Below are 21,805 nucleotides of genomic sequence, written 5' to 3' on the forward strand. Positions count from 1 at the left end.
CCAATACAACTGGTGTCCTTATGAGAAAAGGAGACACAGAGACGCACAGGGAGAACACCATGTGAAGAGGAGGCAGAGAATGGAGTTATGCCGCCGCAGGCCAAGGAACACCTGGGGCTGCCACACTGCTGAAGAGGCAAAGAAAGATGTTCCCTAGAGGCTTGAGGAAGTATGGTCCCGCTCCACCTTGATTTCAAATCTTTAGACTCCTGAAGTGTGAGAGAATACATTTCTGTTACTTTAAACCACCCAGTTTATGGTATTTGTTACAGCATCCCAGGAACGGAAGGCAGGTGCCTTCAGCAGCAACACTACCTTCTACACTTCAACTACACTAGAAGTAATGAGTAGTAAAGGTATTTTAAAAACTGTGGCTGGGTGCGGTGGCTCACACCTGTAATCCTGGAACTTTGGGAGGCCGAAGCGGGTGGATCACTTGAAGTCAGGAGTTTGAGACCAGCCTGGCCAATATGGCGAAACCTCGTCTCTACTAAAAATACAAAAATTAGCCAGGAGTGGTGGCGTGCGCCTGTATTCCCAGCTACTCGGGAGGTTGAGGCAGGAGAATTGCTCGAACCCGGGAGGCAGAGGTTGCAGTGAGCCAAGATTGCGCCACTGCACTCCAGCCTGGGCAACAGAGCGAGACTCCATCTCAAAAAAAAAAAAAAAACAAGCATGTATTTCCAGTGATTATTTTAACACAATTATTTAAAGTAATCTGTTATCTATTTTATCTCTGAGAGGTCTGAAACCTCAAAACTTCAAACAACATGTCAATACTCCAGACGGCTTTGTGTTTTTTTTTTTTGGAGACGAAGTCTCGCTCTGTCACCCAGGCTGGAGTGCAGTGGCGTGATCTCAGCTCACTGCAACTTCCACCTGCCAGGTTCAAGCAGTTCTCCTGTCTCAGCCTCCCGGGTAGCTGGGACTACAAGCGCATGCCACCATGCCCGGCTAATTTTTGTATTTTTAGTAGAGACGGGGTTTCCCCATGTTGGCCAGGCTAGTCTCGAACTGCTGACCTCGGGATATCCACCCACCTCGGCCTCCCACACTGCTGGTATTACAGGCATGAGCCACCATGACCAGCCAGATGAGATTTTTAAAGATTCCCAGCATTTCATATATTCTGTATAAAGTGGGAGCTGTGAAATGGTATACAATACCTAAAGATCTAATGTTTATAAAATCAACAAAATGAATGACTTTGTTATGGATCATATGACTCAGAATCAGATGGTTTGACATAAATTGCTTTAAAATGGATACTGGTTGGGTGGACAAGGTGGGTGGATCACTTGAGGTCAGGAGTTCAAGACCAGCCTGGCCAACATGGCAAAACCCCGTCTCTTCTAAAAATACAAAAATTCACTGGGCATAGTGGTGGGCACCTGTAATCCCAACTACTGAGGAGGCTGAGGCAGGAGAATCACTTGAACTAAGGAGGCAGAGGTTGTAGTGAGCCGAGATCGTGCTATTGCACTGCAGCCTGGGTAACAGAGTGAGGCTCTGTCTCAAAATTAAATAAAATGGATACCGGAACTTGTCACACTTCAGAAATACCTGAACTAGCATTACAATGCTGTAAGCTTTAATTTCTTCCTCTAATTACATGCATCTTAAATGATCACAATTTTGTACACAAGTCAAATTCCTCCCCCACCTCCTTTTTTTTTGAGACAGGGTCTCGCTCTGTCACCCAGCCTGGAGTGCAGTGGCACAATCTTGGCCTCACTGCAACCTCTGCCTCCCATGTTCAAGCAATTCTCCTGCCTCAGCCTCCCAAGTAGCTGGGATTACAGGCGTGTGTCACCATGCCCAGCTAATTTTTGTATTTTTAGTAGAGACAAGGTTTCATCATGTTGGCCAGGCTGGTCTCAAACTCCTGGCCTCAAATGATCCACCCATCTCAGTCTCCCAAAGTGCTGGGATTACAGGTGTGAGCCACCACGTGTGGCCAAATCCCATTACTTCAATTTTGTTTATTTCAACATAAACAAAGTCTTAGTAAATAATTTTTATTGTCTTGCCATGGACTGTTTAAGACTTCTTTAAACAAAAAGTGGTACATTGAATAACATTAACATTTAGTATTTAACATTACTTTCTCAGAACTATAAAATAAGTTACTTTTTCAACAAACATACTGTGGAAAGCAAAAATTACTAAACTGGCCAAAAAATATTACAAATCTGATATAAATTTCCTATTAGACAATGAACCTTCTGTTTTAGGAAATTAAAGATCACTCAAAAAAAGAACCAGGGAATAAAAAGAACAACAACAACAAAACGGTGTTAAGGGTCCTATTGAGGTTATATGTCATTATCTGATTCATTTTTTAAATGCCTTTAGGTTTGTCTCTTCCCATAAAACCTAGTATTGCTGTTAGTGTTCAGCTACTTCACCCACCAAATTACTTCACATGTCTTGGAGTTTCTCATGTGCAGAACTGTCATCTCTGAGGTTATTAGATATAGCCTTCTACAACTGGAGAATTTCAATTTCTATACTGAAGGAAATTAATTTATTAAAGCAAAATTTCAGGAACTAAAATACCTATAATTAATAGACATCAGCCAGAAACAGCTTCCCAAGAGAAGACATAGATTTCTTGCCATTTATATGGCTTAAAACAGTAAAACAGTGCTATCCACCTACAGTGAACAGTCCTACTTAGGGATTTCATTTACATAGTCTCATTCCTCTGATTTGATGGCTCTACAGCAAAGTCATCATTTTGTACTCTACCATACAGATTTCCAGACCCTCATGGGCATCAAGTTGCTTTTAGAATATGAGATAAGATATTGCTACTATCAGCAGTAAGTTTAATCACTTCTTTTTGTTTTGTTTTGTTTTGAGACAGGGTCTGGCTCTGTCGTCCAGGCTAGAGGACAGTGGTGCAATTCTCGGCTCACTGTACCACTCACTGCATCACTCACCTCTCCTCCTGGGCTCAAGTCATCCTCCCACCTCAGCCTCCCAAGTAGCTGGGACCACTGGTGAGGGCCACCACACCCAGCTAATCTTTGTATATTTTGTAGAGACAGGGTTTCATCATGTTGCCCAGGCTGGTCTCGAACTCCTGGGCTCAACTGATCCACCCACTTCAGCCTCCCAAAGTGCTGGGATTACAGTCATGAGCCATTGCGCCCAGTCACAAGCACTTCTTAAAACTAATTACATCTCTATACAAACTCACCATCTTTCCTGAATCAAAGTCTAAAAAGACTGCCATCTAAATAGTAGCCATTGACAGGGCTGCTCAGAGCCACTACCACTACTAGAAGTCAGTGTAAGCATTAGGTGGCTTTGGCCACTATGTGGATCTTAAGTTTTATCTTCTTCTGATTCTCTTTTAACAAATTTGGAAACTGGATGGTATGTCACTTCCAGGGCAACTTGCATTTCTTGGCCAGGATGTTATAAACAGGTATCATACCTCCATGTAACCGCTGTTTATACTGCCCTGATACCTCTGCTATCACCAGCCACCTATGCTTAAGAATGCAGAGTGAATGCTGCTCTAAATGTCTGCTGCTGGCCTAAGAAAAGTCTGTGCTTTCCTTTCAAGGTATTCTTTGACTTGAAAGCCTCTTCACACACCAAAATATACATACATGAGGAACAATCATGAAGCAAAAACATGCTTAATCTAAGTTGGAGGTTAATGTTTCACACATAAAACAAGGACTACTAACATGTAATTCAGAGGTTAGTTTTAACAAATATTATAAATAGCATCAATATTTGTATTTTCTTTCACGCATAAGTTTCTTATTTGTTTCATTATTACTCAAAAGTAGTCATATGCTTCCCAATTCATACTCAACAAGCTATTTCAGCAAAAAAACACAGGAAGGAAGGAAAGGCAGTCTATAGAACCTTCCAACTCATCATGACCTGGAGATTAAAAAAAAAAAGATACACCAAAAGGCACTGCAATCTGAAGATATCGATATACATTTAAAGATCTAAGCTAATGGTAGCTAGTCACACAGTTGGAATTTGAGGATTTTAAATGTTAATTCCCTCCTTGGAATAAATACCTAAATGCTTCAAAGCAAAAGTTATGACAAAGACAATGAATGTTCAAGATTCCAAGCTGCAGACAGGCACATGCAATGGGGCTGGTCACCACTGCCTTCCAGGAAATGACTCTCTGATGACTGGACACTATCTCCTTAAATAATCCCAGGAACATGTCCTATAAAGTTCTTCAATGGTTTTATTCTGCTTTATACCTAAACTTAACTCAGGAAATTCTTTCTCAGGTCCTTTCACATTTCATTTTTCTATGGATCCAGAATAAATGCTAAACAGACTCTTAATGAAAATTCATTATATAATTAGAAAGATAGAAAGTCAGACCCTAGGTTTTTCTTCCTTAGCTTCAGCAATTCTGATTCTTTTATTTTCTGGAACTCATTCTGTATTCCTGATTTTACTTGTGTCTTTTTTTTCAGGACTTTACTTCATTCGACACATTTCTTTCCACATGTGGTGACTAAAAAACTAACTGAAAAGATGACTACCAATACTAGGATTATTAATGACTACAATTATAGAAAACCTAAAAAATCCAAACGAACTTTTCAATTCTCCATTTAATCATAACAATTCACTTACTTGATAAGATTCTGAAAAGCATAACCATCTGTCCACTGTTCAGTAAATGAGGCCCCATGTCGGACAGTAGTAAAGTGGCCCAATCTCAAGCGGTCTTGCATGCTCTTATCTCTACATGCCATCTTCTCTTGTTTTGACTTAGGGGAAACAGACAAAAAAAGGAATTCAGTATCAATTAGCATGGATAAAGACACTTCTTAGAAACTAAAACATTTAACATTATCAGGAAACACACTGTTGAAAACCATACACTTTCTCAGAACAGTCAATAATGACTCCTTGGATGACTTACTATTCCTATTCAAACAAAGTAAACAAGATAGAATAATGAAACAACTGCAGGTTCTTCCTTGGTAAAGCTTTCCCAATCTGTCTATGTGTGTGTGTGTGTGTGTGTGTGTGTGTGTGTTTTAAGACAGAGTCTTGCTCTATCACCCAGAATGGAGTGCAGAGCTATGATCTCGGCTCACTGCAACCTCTGCTTCCCAGGTTTAAGCGATTCTCCCGCCTCAGTCTCCTGAGTAGCTGGGACTACAGGTGCGCACCACCCCACCCGGATAATTTTTTTTTTTCTTTGAGACGAGGTCTCACTCTGTTGCCCAAGCTGGAGTGCAGTGGTGCGATCTCAGCTCACTGCAACCTCCACCTCCCGGGTTCAAGAGATTATTCTGCCTCAGTCTTCCAAGTAGCTGGGACTACAGGCACATGCCACCATGCCCAGCTAATTTTTGTATTTTTAGCAGAGACGGGATTTCACTATGTTGACCAGGCTGGTCTCGAACTCCTGACCTCCTGAGTCGCCCGCCTCAGCCTCCCAAAGTGCTGAGATTACAGGCGTGAGCCACCATGCTCGGCCAATTTTTCTATTTTTTAGTAGAGACTGGGTTTCACCATGTTGGCCACGCTGGTCTTGAACTCCTGGCCTCAAGTGATCAGCCCACCTCCGTCTCCCAAAGTGCAAAGACTACAGGCCTGGGCCACCATGTCCAGCCTGCCTAGGTGTTTTTAATCTTAGAGTTCAGCATCTCACATTTGGGCCACATCAATGCCTAGCTCTTAAGCTGTTTCCCTATTTTCTGTTTCTTCTCTAATCTTTTCCAGAGAACTGCTGACAATTCATCTTCTCAGAACACCACTTTGCACACTTCCAGTTTGATGTTCCAAATCTTCCATGGGTCTTTGCTACCAAACTTTGGATCCAAACAAGAAAAACTCCTCCATGCACTAGAAGATTGTATGTGCCTCCCTGCAGAATTCTTACTCCAGAACACCTTATATACTCCTGATTCCTGAGAACATCATTCACTGAACATAGGTTTATTTAAAACAAATTATACGTCATGAACTGTAAGAATGTTAAGTATAGAACATAGAAAAAAACTGGTGTTCACAGCCTAGAGAGAGGGGGGGTTATAACCACTAAATATATTAATTGGTAATTCTAAGTACAAACTGTTGTAAATAATTCAAAGGAAAAGAATAAAGTACTGTGAGAGATGATACCATGGGATAAACGTCCTTGAGATGTCCTATTTTCAACTGACAGGCAATTTATAGCTGCAGTTTTTCATGCCCAGAATACATTTTTCCTCTTCTTTACAGCTTTCTCCAATTAGTCTCCTGCCCTTGATTTATTTTAGTGAATTTTTCTATTTTTTATTATTTTTGTTTTGTTTTGTTTTGTGACGGAGTCTCGCTCTATTGCCGGGGCTGGATTGCAGTGGCCTGATCTCAGCTCACTGCAAGCTCCGCCTCCCGGGTTCCCGCCATTCTCCTGCCTCAGCCTCCGGAGTAGCTGGGACTACAGGCGCCCGCCACCTCGCCAGGCTAGATTTTGTATTTTTTTAGTAGAGACGGGGTTTCATCGTGTTAGCCAGGATGGTCTCGATCTCCTAACCTCGTGATCCGCCCGTCTCGGCCTCCCAAAGTGCTGGGATTACAGGCTTGAGCCACCGCGCCCGGCCCTTCTTTTATTTTTTTAAGAGACAGGGTCTCACTCTGTTGCCCAGGCTGGAGTGCAGCAGTGCAATCACAGCTTACTACAGCCTCCAACTCCTGGCTCCAGTGATCCTCCCACCTCAGCCTCTTGAGTAGCTAGGACTACAGGTGTGTGCCACCACGCCCAGCTAACTTTAGTGAATTCTTAGTAAGTGCACTGCTCACCTGAATAGGTTTCCTTATATATGTGAATGTATGTTATTCCCCCACCCTCATGTAGACTGTTACCCTCTGATGGCAGAACTGTGTCTTTTGTTTCTCACATTCATGCAAACTGTTCTATCATGAGAAATTCATTCTTTTTTTTATTATTGAGTAATATTCCACTGTATGACCATATCATAATTTGTATATACATTCACTTGTTAAGAGACACCTAGGATGTTTCCAGTTTTTGGCTATGAGTAAAATTGCCATGAATATTCTCATACAAGCACTTTTATGGACATTTGCTTTCTTCCGTTTTTAAAAATAAAGATGGTCTCACTGTGCTGCCCAGGCTAGTCTCAAACTCCTGGGTTCAAGTGAACCTCCTGCCTGAGCCTCCCAAAGTACTGGGACTACAGGTGTGAGTCACCATGCCCGGCCAACATTTGCTTTCATTTGTCTTGGGTAAATGCCAGGAGAGGAACTGCTGGATCACAGGATTTAGTGCATATTTATCTCAAATAGAAAAACTGTCCAAAAACCTTCTGAGGTGGCTGTAATATTTTACATTTCTACTGGTGTAAGAAATCAGGCTGTCCCCTATCTTCACCAACCCTTGGATCTGTCAGGTTTTTTTTTACTTCTAGTCATTCTACTGAGTCTGTAGTACTATCTCACACTAGTTTTACCTTGAGTTTTCCTGATGGATAATGACATTGAACATGTTTTCATGCTTGCCATTTGCGTATTTTTATATACTCTTTTTTTGTAAACTATCTGCTCAAGTCTCTTGCTCATTTTAATGAGTTGCCTTTTATGATTAAGTTATAAGAGTTTTTATGTATTCAAATTCTATGAAAGATAATATTGCACTCTATGATTGCATTTTCATTTGTGTGGTTTTTTTTTGCTTGTTTTTGTTTTGAGACGGTCTCAGTCTACCACCTAGGCTGGAGTGAAATGGCATGATCTCAGGCTCACTGCAATCTCCGCCTCCCGGGTTCAAGTGATTCTCATGTCTCAGCCTCCAGAGTAGCTAAGATTACAGGCGTACGCCACCATACCCGGCCAATTTTTGTATTTTTAGTAGAGATGGGGTTTCATTCACCATGTTGGCCAGGCTGGTCTCGAACTCTTGACCTTAAGTGATCCGCCCTCATTGGCCTCCCAAAGTGCTGGGATTACAGGCATGAGCCACCACACCCAGCCCATTTATGCTTCTTTATATTGCATCACGGTGTAGCAGATACTCAATAAACACTCCCTATTTAGAAAGTCAATTAAGTAGGCACTACAATTTTGGAAACAAATTTAAATTTTGTTATGTACTACTCCTAGCAAATAGAAAGTTCTGTTTTCCTGTGAGAACTCAGAGACAGCATTATGTTTACTTTTTGTAGTATGCTATTTAGAGTTTAGTACAACTGGCTGAATCTATGCTGATTTCCAGAAGTATTCTAAAACTTCAAAGAAATTATCTGGATTAGCATATATTTTATTTTTTCTCACTCTCAGAAAAAATTTTAAAAAGTGATTTCTTTTCTATAAAGTTGATTAATGAGTCAAAGAATGAAACAAAATTTTCCCCAGTATCTTCGGCCTCAATAAAATAATCCATTCACTTTTACTGAGACAGTGTTTACTTTCTTTTTAACAACATTCCAAAGATTTCAGGAAAATAAATCCCCAGTACATCTCAAACCTCTAGTTTGTTCTTGTAATATTATCATTAGGAAGTATAGCCTTCCTAAAACTTCTAAGAAATAGGCTGGGCACAGTGGTGAGCGCCTGTAAACAGAGCAGTTTGGGAGGCTGAGACAGGCAGATCACTTGAGGTCAGGAGTTCAAAACCAGCCTGGCCAACATGGTGAAACCCTGTATAAAAATACAAAAATTGGCCAGGCACGGTGGCACACGCCTGTAAACCCAGCTACTCAGGAGGCTGAGGCAGGAGAATTGCTTGAACCCAGGAGACAACAGCTACAGTGGGCTGAGATCATGCCACTGTACTCCAGCCTGGACGAGACTCAGTCTCAAAAAAAAAAAAAAAAAAAAAAAAAACCTTCTAATAGTTACTAATAACTACTAACAGAGATAAGTGATAACTAACCAATGAATATAATAAAGGGGACATCAGCCAATTAAGTAATCATGTACAGGTATATGACAACTTTAATTTTTTAATGCACAAAGCATTTAATTATCACATTATTATATACATAAGTTACTCTAAATGCCATCTCTGAAACAAAAATGCAACTATTGTTAATGATTCTAATAGTAATAGTATACTCACGTCAATTGATAGAATGAATATAAGAATTTAGGGGAGCAATACCCCAAATAAACTCAACTAGGACAAGCTGTCCCTGTTCAATATCACACTCAAAGCAATGCACAGCAACAAAGCATATCCCAAATTAACACTCTGGATGCTTGGTCTGGTGTCCATGCAAGGAAAAAATTCTAATTGTCAAATCATGTTCCTAAAAAGCTCTACTTTTAAATATTTTCATCTCAAGTAAGGAATAAAAAGCCACACAACGGCACACATTGAGTATCTTGGGATACAGAGTTTAGGCCAACATTATTCACTGACCTTTTCTATAAGGAGTTTCTTGCTCATTGTCACACATCTATTTAATCGTTCCTTGTATTTCTCTAGCATCTTTTGCTGTTCATCAATCTGCCGTCTCAAATCACAGTTGGCCTTCAATGAGAAAAAAAGTTTTAATTAGCTCCAAGGAAGAAGATTAACAGAAAAGCAGTTTCTAGGGAGAGAAAAAAAATCATTTCTATATGTTGTTCTATCACAAGCAAAATTAAAGTTCAAACAGGTAAGAAGTAACTATATGTTAGAAAAAGTAAATAATTCATTCCTTTATTCTCTCATAATATATCATCTATTTGTAAATGATAAATTGAATTACTAAGTTCAGCATGTTTTTCTACCGATCATATTTTGCTCCTGCCAATAACCAGTTACAGCTAATCTTGCAATCACAAACACCTAAGCTATCACAAAATAATAATTTAAAAAATGTTAAGGCCGGGAATCATGGCTCACACATGCAATCCTAGCACTTTGGGAGGCCGAGGTGGGCAGATGACTCAAGGTCAGGAGTTCAAGATGAGCCTGGCCTACATAGTCAAACCCCATCTCTAATAAAAATTAAAAAATTGGCCAGGCATGGTGGCAGGAGCCTGTAATTCTAGCTACTCGGGAGGCTGAGGTGGGAGAATCGCTTAAACCCAAAGGCAAGGGTTGCAGTGAGCCGAGATTGCGCCACTGCCCTCCGGCCTAGGTGACAGAATAAGACTCTATCTCAAAAAAAAAAAAAAAAAAAAAAATTAAACTACAATGAATGTTTAAAACACAAAGAGTGACTAAGCACGTACAAGAAAATTACTGAATTTTATGTTTGCTTTGTTCTTTTTCTAGTCTTATTTAAGAAATATAAATTTGCATAAATGTTCATCACCAGAGAAGCTAGGCACGCCCATGCCCACAAAAGACAGAACAAACAAACAAGGTCCTGATTCAAGAATGCCAGAATGTAAATATACAGTTAATTTAGCTGTGGTCAGAAGCCTACAGTGTGGACTAAAAACTTAAAGTCTCCTGCAATAACAGAGAAGGAAAGAACCACTAACCCAAGGACGAATTTGACTTGTAAGTCCTGAATTTATTCCCTTTGTGTTAAAAAAAAAAAAAAAAAAAAAAACTCAGCTCTTCTAGCAAATAATATTACCTCATGAAAACTCACTTAAATTATGAAAAGAAAATCCTGTTATGTGTTTCTAAACTAAAAGCACAAACTACATGATACTCAATTTTGAGACTTTATAGCTTCGTTAAAATTTTTTATCATTTTTTCTTTTGTATAATATAGCTTCATTATAAAAGTAACCCATGGGAAACAGCTTCTGTCGCCAAATGTTTCTCCTCTCCTTATCAGCATAATTTCTTCCGTTAGTTTTTGTACAGAACCATATTATCAAAGGCAGAGTGTAACTACATTTGGGTAAGTGTGATTACCAAATTCATACTAAAAAGTCTACAAAGCAAAGATCATTTAATGTTTACGGAAAACCCAGTCTATTCATAAGGTGAGTGTTCCCTTGAAATCTATAATCAAATGTATGAAATCAATCAACCTCCTGGCAGTTATTTAAAATTTTAAGAATTCTAAGTTTTTGTGGCTTCTGACACTAATGTCTTTGAGGAATTCATGTTTAAAGTAACAGCTGGTGGCTGGCACACGTGGCTCATGCCTATAATCCCAGCACTCTGGGAGGCCAAGGCAGGAGCATCGCTTGAGCCCAGGAGTTCAAGACCAGCCTTGGCGACACGGCAAAACGCTGTCTCTATAAAATTTTGAAAATTAGCCATGTGTGGTGGCACATGCCTCTGATGCCAGCTATTCAGGAGGCTAAGGATTGCTTGAGCCTGGGAGGTCGAGGCTGCAGTAAGCTGTGATGTGTGCACCACAGCACTCCAGCCTGGGAGACAGAGCAAGACAGTTTCCTCTTTTTTAAAATTAAAAAAAAAAAAAAAAAAAAAAAAAAAAAAAAAAAAAAAAAAAAAAAAGCAGCTGGCTAGTAGCCCCCAATGCAGCCATATCCAACATCTTACCAAATGGCAAAATTCAATGACTGACGTCTGAAAGAATATACAAGACATGTAGTCTTTCCCCCACTGTCGATTCTCTAGATCTTCTAGAAGCACAAGTTCTAATCAACCTAAAAACAAGGCAGCTGCCCTCTGTGTCTTCCTTTTTTACTTATCTACTCCTTTAATACTGCTCTACATACAAATAAAGACTGCAACCGTCTGAAGACGATGGAGTAGAAGGGGCAGTGGTGAGTGAAGGAAACATATTGCTTCTTAGAAAACATAAGCAAACCTTTTTTTTAAACTCCCAAAGCAGTACCACGTTAGGATTCAAGTTTTTCTCATACTCTGTCATCTCCATCTTAAAGAGTTAGATGATGGAGAAAGGCACACCCACAATTCTTTCTCAGTCCAGCAGAGCTTCTCTGTACAAAACCCTGACAGATACTGGAATTTGGCAAGGAGCTTTTTACAACCACAAACCATTTCATTATAAATCTTCAATGGCAATTCAACCAGCACCCAAATGAATAAAAACAGGAATAAGAGCAACTCCATGCAAGTATACATATCCGAACAATGAAAAACAGAACACAGTGCTGAGACTACGTGTGGGTCTTCTCATTCAAAGATGGAGAAAAGGAAATAAAAGTAACAACAGTAAATAAAAACAACAAAAAAAATAGGCCCAAGGAATACAGAAAATCAGCTTGAAAACACCCATAGAAATCAAAAGAACATTTTAGAATTCTTGTCATATTTCACAGAATGCAAAAAGACATGATATCTAGGAAAGAGGAACCAAAAACCCTAGAGAATATACAGGATGGGATAAGAAAGTATATTACATGAGGGGAAAAAAGCAGGGAAATTTAAAATGTAAATAATAGGCCTGGCACAGTGGCTCGCGTCTGTTATCCCAGCACTTTGGGAGGCCAAGGCAGGAGGACTGCTTGAGCCCAAGAGTTCAAGACCAGCCTGGGCAACATAGTGAGACCCTGTTCCTACAAAAAATAAAGAAATTAGCCAAGCACAGTGGCACGTGCCTGTAGTCCCAGCTATTCAGGAGGCTGAGGTGAGAGGACTGCTTGAGCCTGGGAGATGAAGGCTGTAGTGAGCCGTGATGGTGCCACTGCACTCCAGCCTGGGCAACAGCAAGACACTGTCTCAAAAAATAAAAATGTAAACAATAAAATCAAAATTCACATGAGCTGCAGTAAATGCCAGAAATATATGGAAGACAGTGTTTAATGACATTCAGAAGAGGCAATCACATTAAAATGAGACATAACATGTTAGAAATAAAGGAGAGAAATCAGAGATTCAAGCTAACAGCCAAGAAGAAACCAATATAAAGAGGGATAAAAGCATAGTTAGACATAATCACACATCTTCCAAATAAAAATATATAAACCCACATATAGATACACCCTGAGGTAATATTTAACAAGTTATGGTGTTTGCTGCTTTGGTCATGAACTTCTCTGAAATACTAAATGCTTGAAAAACTGAAGGAGAGAGAGAGAGAGAGAGAATGTGTGTGTTATATTTGAGAGGGAGAATGAACAAAACAAGGGGTTATGACACAAAAATCCTGCACACAGTGTTGTCTTTTCATGGGAGGGCAAGAGAGAGAATTCTCAGGTCTGCAAGGCAGAGAAAATTTAACACTGACAAATCCTTGCTGAAAAATAATCACTTAAAAATGTATCACCATCAACAGATAAAACAAAAACCATAAATAAAAAAACTGTTGATAAGCTTTGAAATCAGTTGAATAAACAAGTCTAACAATGACTACAAATTTGGTAATAAAGCTGTCTCTGCCTATACTCTATACATAAGAACTTAGTATCATATAAAGTAGTAAAAATGATAATTTAATAATAATAATATAAGCTGAGCGCAGTGACTCACACCTGTAATCCCAGCACTTTGGCAGGACAAGGCGGGCCGATCACTGCAGGTCAGGAGTTTGAGACCAGCGTGGCCAACACGGCAAAAACCCATCTCTATTAAAAACACAAAAACTAGCCAGGCATTGTGGCGCATGCCTGTAATCCCAGCTACTTGGGAGGCTGAAGTAGGAGAATCACTTGAACCCAGGAGGCAGAGGTTGCAGTGAGCCAAGATCACGCCACTACACTCTAGCATGGGTGACAAAGTGAGACTCTGTCTCAAAAAATAAATTAACTAACAATAATATAAACAGCCAAATGTAGTGGGCACATGCCTATAGTCCCAGCTACCTGGGAGGCTGAGGTGGGAGGATCACTTCAGGTGGGGATTGGGGAGGGCACAGCTTGCAAGACTGTGCCACTGCACTCTGGCCTGGGTGACAGAGTGAGACCCTGTCTCAAAATAAATATATAAAATTAATAATAATATAAACACACCAGACTTTACTAATAAAGGCCAGACTCAGTTTAGTTATGTGCTGAATTCCAGGTTTTACATAAAAAGGAGTCAAACTACACTATTTTACCCTATGTTTTCATTAATTACAGAAATATAATACAAGTAAAAAAAATTTGGAGGTCAGATCATCATGAGTACAATGACTTTTATTAACTTTATTATTAAACATATACCTTTATTCAAACAAAATTGTACCCGAAGCCTAATAAGAAAGACTGACAAAGGCAAGGCCACCGATTCCCACCTCGCTGTGTCACGGTAGCCCTGGAGGTTTCAGGACCCTAAAGAGGCAGATTAACTACCACATTAGCACATATATGTTTAATAATAAAGATAATAAAAGTCACTGTACTCATGATGATCTGACCTCCAAAATTTTTTTACTTGTATTACATTTCTGTAATTAATATATATGTACATATACACGTATATACATATATACGTCTCTCTCTCTCTCTGTGCACTTCAAACAGCTCAAAAAAATTACTGGAAAAAAAAAGGTACCAAATGTTTAATCCCAATTAATGGAATTACGAGTGACATATTTTTCTGTATTTGGTAAAGAGCATGTATCATCTTTTTTTTTTTTTTTTTTTTTTTTTTTTTTTTTTTTGAGGCAGGGTGTTGCTCTGTTGTCCAGGCTGGAGTGCAGCGGCACGATCTTGGCTCACTGCAGCCTAGAGTTCCTGGGCTCAAGCATCTTCCCACCTCAGGCTCCCAGTAGCTGGGACCCCAGGCACACCACCATGCCCGGCAAATTTTGTATTCTTTTGTAGAAATGGGGTCTTGCTGTGTTGTGCAGGCTAGTCTCAAACCCCTGGTGTCAAGCAGTCCTCCTGCCTCAGCCTCCCAAAGTGGTAGGTATGAGCCACCATGCCCAGTCCTTTTACTTATTTTTTTCTTGAGACAAAGTATCACTCTGTCGCCCAGGCTGGAATGCAGTGGCTCGATCTTGGCTCACTGCAACCTCCACCACCCAGGCTCAAGCGATCCTCCTGCCTCGGCCTCCCAAGTAGCTGGGACTACAGCCACTTGCCACCACACCAGGATAATGTTTTATATTTTTTAGTAGAGACAGGGTTTCTTTCCACCACGTTGGCCAGGCTGATCTCAAACTCCTGACCTCAAGTGATCCACCTGCCTCGGCCTCCCAAAGTGCTGGGATTACAGATGTGAACCACCATGACCAGCCCTTTTTACTTTTTTAAAAGTATGAGCCAAAAGGCAAAACGGGCTAAAAAGTCCTTTTGAAATAGCTTATAAAATTCAACAATATTTAAAAAACTTCTCTGGAATGGGAAAACAACACTTTATACTTATTCCCACGGTTCTAGATGAAATACCACTCCACTATCTATTTCTCCAGTATAAATTCAATCATTAAGTATACTACAGTATAAGATTTCCAATTTAAAGGTAGTGTTTAGAATGTAGGAACCTGGTTCCTACTTGGATTCCCTCAATTAAAGAAAAATACCCAAATGTTCATTATTTCATTTTGTTATTTGGCTACAGTAACTACTACTATGATATGTACATAATACAAATATACATAACAAATGGTGCTTGCTATAAAATCTCTTACCACATTTTAATACTTACTCTTAATAAATCATCTATTCTTCCCTCCTTCTTCTCTAAGTCAGAATTCTTACTGTTTTCTAGTGCAGATATTTTTTCTATTGTGAGGTCGGACTACAGAGACAAAGGTAAAACAAATTTAGGATTAGTCTCAACATGTTATATGTCATCACACTTTTCTCATTACCTTTCTCGGGGGGGCTGGAAAAAAAGCACTTGCTCACACAAATGGCCTAGAATCACATAGCTCAAGAAATGAAATCTGCTTGTCTCATCTCATTCTTCAAGTCCTCTGCTGGGTTTCCTACGTCCCACTACACCTACACTTCAAACACACGTTAATTCTGGAATCAAATGTATGAATTCTCACTACTGTGCACTGAACAATGTAGAAACATGTTACTCCAGTAATGAAACTAACTTTGAATAGAAAAGGATCTCAGGAGACTTGACCCAAATGTCTAAGGAACAAATGCGCCATCTGGTGGAAACAGAGAGCAATCAGAAGGGAAGAGAAGAAGCTACCTGAGTGCTCTATTATCTAACTGAACTGTACAAGAGCTGGTGGTGATTTAGATAAAATTCAAATGTGCTCCAGGGAGTTGTATAGTTCTTGAGATTTAAAAAATTCTCCTAGATTGCCAACCATCCTGTCTTGAAGGTAATATATATAGTATCAAAAGAGGCTTCAAGAAAACTCAGTATACTGAAAACTACAAAATGGAAGCTATAGCCACCATCCTTTGCAGATATAATCCTCAAATGTTCAGAATACTCCCTAAGTTAAAGAGTTTCTGAACACAATTTAAGGAGTAAGCCATGTTGGTATCTCACATCTGAGAGAAGTTTAGCCAGGTATAAATAAGTAAGCAGGAAAAGGAATACATTAACTACTTTCATAAATTAGGGAATTAACATTTATTGAAAACCTACTACAAGTACACTACTAAGAAACACTTTGTATACACTGTCTGAGATCACGAGAACCAAGCACATTTTCACAGATGATTTGTACTAAGAAAAACTGAGGCCCAGGACAGAATCTGAACTTAGGCCTTCAAAGTGGAAGTACTTTTCTTCTGTGGAATACTGAAAAAAAAAAAGTGTGCACTTTCCTTAACGCCATGCTTTAGCATAAGCATTTCTGCTACAATACACCAGAAGAGTAAAGAAAAGTTAAAGCACCTTCCAAAGGACTTTAAATACCCATAATGCAAGTTCTGAATATAATACACACAAACAATGAGGTGGTCAGAGAAGACAGAGAAGAATCACAGACTACACAGGTTAGCACTTATTCCCACACAGCAGTTATGCCCCTCAATTGATTATATCGATCACCAACCTACCTGGGTCTGTCTGTGCTGGATGGAGATCTGTTTTTGGGAGCTGCAGGAATGCTCTGTGTTGCCAGATCCTGTAGATGAGGGACTGTTTTGCTGAGCCTACAATAAAGGTGCATTACCAATTACAGGAAAGTTTGGCATCTTCTTCCACAAACACTTGTATTAATGCAAACAACTCCATAATTATCTCCACAATACAAACCCTTCTTATGAAAGTGAGAAGTCAGGGCCATGTGGCCAAGAAGAAAGTAAAACAATTCAAATATGAGACAAAGGGCTGGACATGGTAGTTCATACCAAGCTCCTGGAAACAGGTTTAAAGTATCAAATGCTTACAAATGAATTTTTAAAATATGAAAATTAGAAAAAAAGTTATTCCTGTAATAACTTGACTTTTTCACTTGTATTTGCATATGCTTTAGTCAGAAAAGGGGAGTGACGCATCCAGTGCACAGGGGATGCACGTAAAGGACTGCAAACCACTATTCAGAATAGACTCCTAAACACAAACATTATCCATGAACACACAGCGGTCTAAAATCCAAGTTGATTTCTAATACTGTCACTTGCTGACTGGGTATTCTAAGGCATTTTAAATTTATATGGTTTAGGTTCCATAATATAATTAACCTATTCAGGTTATATTATATCCTCAAAAGTACCTTTTTTTTTTGATACAGATTTAGCCAGGCATGGTAGCCAGGCGTGGTAGCGGGCACCTGTAGTCCCAGCTACTTGGGAGGCTAAGGCAGGAGAATGGCATGAACCCGGGAGGCGGAGCTTGCAGTGAGCCAAGATCGCACCACTGCACTCCAGCCTGGGTGACAGAGCAAGACTCTGTCCTGTAAGTGTAATTATTAGTTCCATTTTACAGATAAATAAAATAAAAATCAGAGATATTAAGGACCTATGTGGGTTCACAGAGCTAGTAGGTGGGGGAACCAGAATTGGGGGTTGTGTCCACAATAACTGCTCTCAATGACCACAGTACACTGTTACCACCAGCCTGTGAGCAAAGTAGCACTTCCTACACATGATTTTATTGAAGGCTCACAACAGCCTTATCAGGCAGCATTATTAATGCCATTTTAATGTATCCATTCAATGACTATTTATTAAGTACTCCCTAGGTCTATGTCTAAGGACTGTGCTAGGTGCTAGGTGCACATGGCCAAGAGAAACCATAGACCCAGTACTTACTCTGCCTTAATGAAGCTTACAATCCAAAAGAAGATTTACTAAACACTTAGTAAATATTTGTTGAAAGAAACTGTTGAATAAACAATCATATAATAAATACACAATCACAATTAGGGTAAGTGTTAAAAGAGTATGTAACAGGGCATATAACCTAATCTAGAGGGTCAGGGATAAACCTTTTTTTAAAAAGTTTATGATTTGAGGCTGAGCACAGTGGCTCATGCCTGTAATCCCAGCACTTTGGGAGGCCAAGGCAGGTGGATGACCTGAGGTCAGGAATTCAAGACCAGCCTGGCCAACATGGTGAAATACCATTTCTACTGGAAATACAAAAAATTAGCCGGGTGCAGTGGCATGTGGCTGTAATCCCAGCTACTCAGGAAGCTGAGGCAGGAGAATCGCTTGAACCTGGGAGGCGGAGCTTGCAGTGAGCCAAGACTGTCACTGCACTCCAGCCTGGGCAACAGAGCAAGACCTGTCTCAACAACAAAAAAAAATTTATGATTTGAGGCTGGGTGCGGTGGCTCAGGCCTATAATCCCAGCACTTTGGGAGGCCAAGGTGGGTGGATCAGCTAAGGTCAGAAGTTGAGGATCAGCCTGGCCAACATGGTGAAACCTCGTCTCTACTAAAAAAAAAAAAATACAAAAATTAGCTGAGTGTGGTGGTGGGCACCTGTAATCCCAGCTACTTGAGGAGGCTGGGGCAGGAGAATCGCTTGAGCCCAGGAGGTGGAGGTTGCAGTGTGTCGAGATCACGCCATTGCACTCCAGACGGGGTGACAGAGCAAGACTCCATCTTGCGGTGGGGGTCGCTGGGGGAGCGCCAGGTCTATATGATTCCAAATAACTAAAAATGTTCTCTACTCGAGAATGCAGCAAATCCTATCTTTTCTTACTAATTAAGGGTCATCACTATGAACCTCAAGTATTATAATGCACTAGGATACAAGCATTCTTTCCTTCAGTTATCATTTGATTGCTCTTACAATCCTCTCCTTTTACAATGTGTTTCTATACAAATGACTGCTTGAACTATATTTATAATAAGAGCCGATAAGAATCAAATGATTAGACCAGGTGCAGTGGCTCACGCCTGTAATCCCAGCACTTCGGGAGGCCGAGGCGGGCGGATCACGAGGTCAGGAGTTCAAGACCAGGCTGGCCAACATGGTGAAACCCTGTCTCTACTAAAACTACAAAAAAAATAATAATCCAGGCATGGGAGCAGGCCCCTATAATTCCAGCTACTTGGGAGGCTGAGGCAGGAGAACTGTTTTAACCCTGGAGGCGGAGGTTGCAGTGAGCTGAGATCGCGCCACTGCACTCCAGCCGGGAAGACACAGAAAAGCTCCGTCTCAAAAAAAAAAAAAGAATCAAATTATTAAAAGACACTTCTACAGATTTCTAGATATATGGTATATTGGTTTAAATATGCTTATATCTGGCCGGGCGCGGTGGCTCAAGCCTGTAATCCCAGCACTTTGGGAGGCCGAGACGGGCGGATCACGAGGTCAGGAGATCGAGACTATCCTGGCTAACACGGTGAAACCCCGTCTCTACTAAAAAATACAAAAAACTAGCCAGGCCAGGTGGCGGGCGCCTGTAGTCCCAGCTACTCGGGAGGCTGAGGCAGGGGAATGGCTTTAACCCTGGAGGCGGAGGTTGCAGTGAGCTGAGATCCGGCCACTGCACTCCAGCCTGGGCAACAGAGCGAGACTTCGTCTCAAAAAAAAAAATGCTTATATCTGATTCTAAGTTTTCTTCCAGCAAACTGAGGGTGTCAGAAAGTGATTTAGTGAGATATTTCTAAATTAAAGCTCACATAGGGCCGGGTGCAGTGGCTCATGCCTGTAATCCCGTCACTTTGCGGGGCCAAGGCAGGCAGATCATGAGGTCAGGAGTTCAAGACCAGCCTGGCCAATATGATGAAACCTCGTCTCTACTAAAAATATAAAAAATTAGCTGGGTGTGGTGGTGCGTGCCCGTAGTCCCAGCTACTTGGGAGGCTGAGGCAGGAGAATAGATTGAACCCAGGAGGTGGAGGTTGCAGTGAGCTGAGATCACGCCACTGTACTCCAGCCTGGGTGACAGAGTGAAACTCCATCTCAAAATAAAAATAACAATAAAAAAGGCACATATATATACATATGGCCCAATGATAAGTAAAATGCAAAAGTTAACTGAGGAAGTAGGCAGTTAGGAAGTTCAAAGTGTGTGCACTTAACTTCCATGGAATACCATAAACAAAAAACAGTGTGCGCACTTTCCTTAACACCATGCTGCAGTATAAGCATTTCTGCTCCAATACACTAGAGGGTAAAGAAAAGCCTCAAAAACTTAAAGCACCTTCCAAAGGACTTTAAATACCCATAATGCAAGTTCTGAATATAATACACAAAATGAGATACCATCAGAGAAACAGAGAAGAGGAATCATAGGGATCCTCAGCGATCTCAGGGAATCATTGACTATCTAAGGTTAGTATTTATTCCTATGCAGCAAATACACCCCTCCATTGGTTATTAATCATCAGCCTGTCTGGATTTGCCTGTGTTGGATAGAGATCTGCTTTTGGGAGTTGCAGGAAGGGCTCTGTGTTGCCAGATCCCATAGAAGAGGAAGCTAAAAGGCCCTTCTACAGAGTTCTTGATGTACGGTATATGGGTTTACATATGCTTATTTCTGATTCTAAGTTTTCTTCTAGCAAACTGAGGGTGTTAGAAAGTGATTCAGTGTGATGTTTCCAAATGAAAGCTTTCTGTAAAAATACACATATAAATAGCTCATTGATAAGTAAAAATGCAAAAGTTAACTGAGGAAGTAGGCAGTTAGGAAATTCCTCAGTTGGGAAGCAGAAAATCCTCATGAAAATGAAAACAATGTTTTTAAAAGGTAAAAGGTACTACACAATATAAGGACCTCATGTGACAATGCTCAGATCAGTTAGAGAAAAAAATGCTGTAACTGATCATTCATTCAACATTAAATGTGATCCTCTGTGCCTGGTCCTATGTTAAAATCTAGAAATGCAAAACTGGAAAACAAAGAGACTATGTTATAAAAAAAAAAAATCCATGCCAACAACCTATATTAATCACTCTGATCCCTCATTCAGTTAAGCGAAATACATTTTGAAGACAACCCCAACAGCACAAAAGGAAAAATCCAAGACGAAAAAACAATGCCTGATCATAGAGTTAACAGATAATTCAATAAACAACTTTAAAAGTAAAGTATCAGTTTAGCACTTGATTTTCAATATTTTATAGTATAAAATGACAAACTGCTTTGGTTCGTTTCATAAACTGAAACTCTGCATTTAGATAACTGGATTAAAGGTTCTTAAGATTAAAAAAAATAAAATAGGTTCAGAGAGGATCAAAAGGATACTGTAGCTACAAAAATTAAACAGTAAAGAACATGAACAATCAAATTGACAAAATAAGATTATCAAAGTTTAAAAAATTTAATAGGTGGGTTAAATATCAAAATGGACACAGCTGAATACACAGCCAGTAACCTTAAAGACAATGTCAAGAAAATCTCCCAGAAGAGGCTGGGAGCAGTGTCTCACACCTGCAATCCCAGCACTTTGGGAGGCTGACGCGGGTGGATCACCTGAGGTCAGGAGTTCGAGACCAGCCTGGCCAACATAGTGAAACCCCGTCTCTACTAAAAATATTTTTAAAAATTAGCTGGGTGTGGTGGTGCGTGTCCGTAGTCCCAGCTACTCGGGAGGCTAAGGCAGGAGAATCGCTTGAACCCAGGTGGCAGAGGTTGCAGTGAGCCAACATTGTGCCACTGCACTCCAGTCTGGGCGACAGGGTAAGACTCGAGCTCAAAAAAAAAAAAAAAAAAAAAAAAAAA

The 21,805-nt window shown here is 40.2% G+C and overlaps 1 protein-coding gene across 1 annotated transcript in view; it reads right to left on the reverse strand.

Annotated features, from left to right (window-relative positions):
- The window catches only part of TLK2 (tousled like kinase 2), a 137,262-nt gene that overhangs the window by 40,566 nt on the left and 74,891 nt on the right, over positions 1–21,805 (reverse strand). Inside the window, 4 exon segments of the mRNA XM_017882926.1 lie at positions 4,633–4,769; positions 9,377–9,487; positions 15,413–15,505; positions 16,741–16,836. Coding sequence (XP_017738415.1) covers positions 4,633–4,769; positions 9,377–9,487; positions 15,413–15,505; positions 16,741–16,836 — 437 coding nt within the window.

The sequence above is a fragment of the Rhinopithecus bieti genome, unplaced genomic scaffold, assembly GCF_001698545.2.
Source record: "Rhinopithecus bieti isolate Rb0 unplaced genomic scaffold, ASM169854v2 scaffold_12928, whole genome shotgun sequence".
Taxonomy (NCBI): Eukaryota; Metazoa; Chordata; class Mammalia; order Primates; family Cercopithecidae; genus Rhinopithecus; species Rhinopithecus bieti.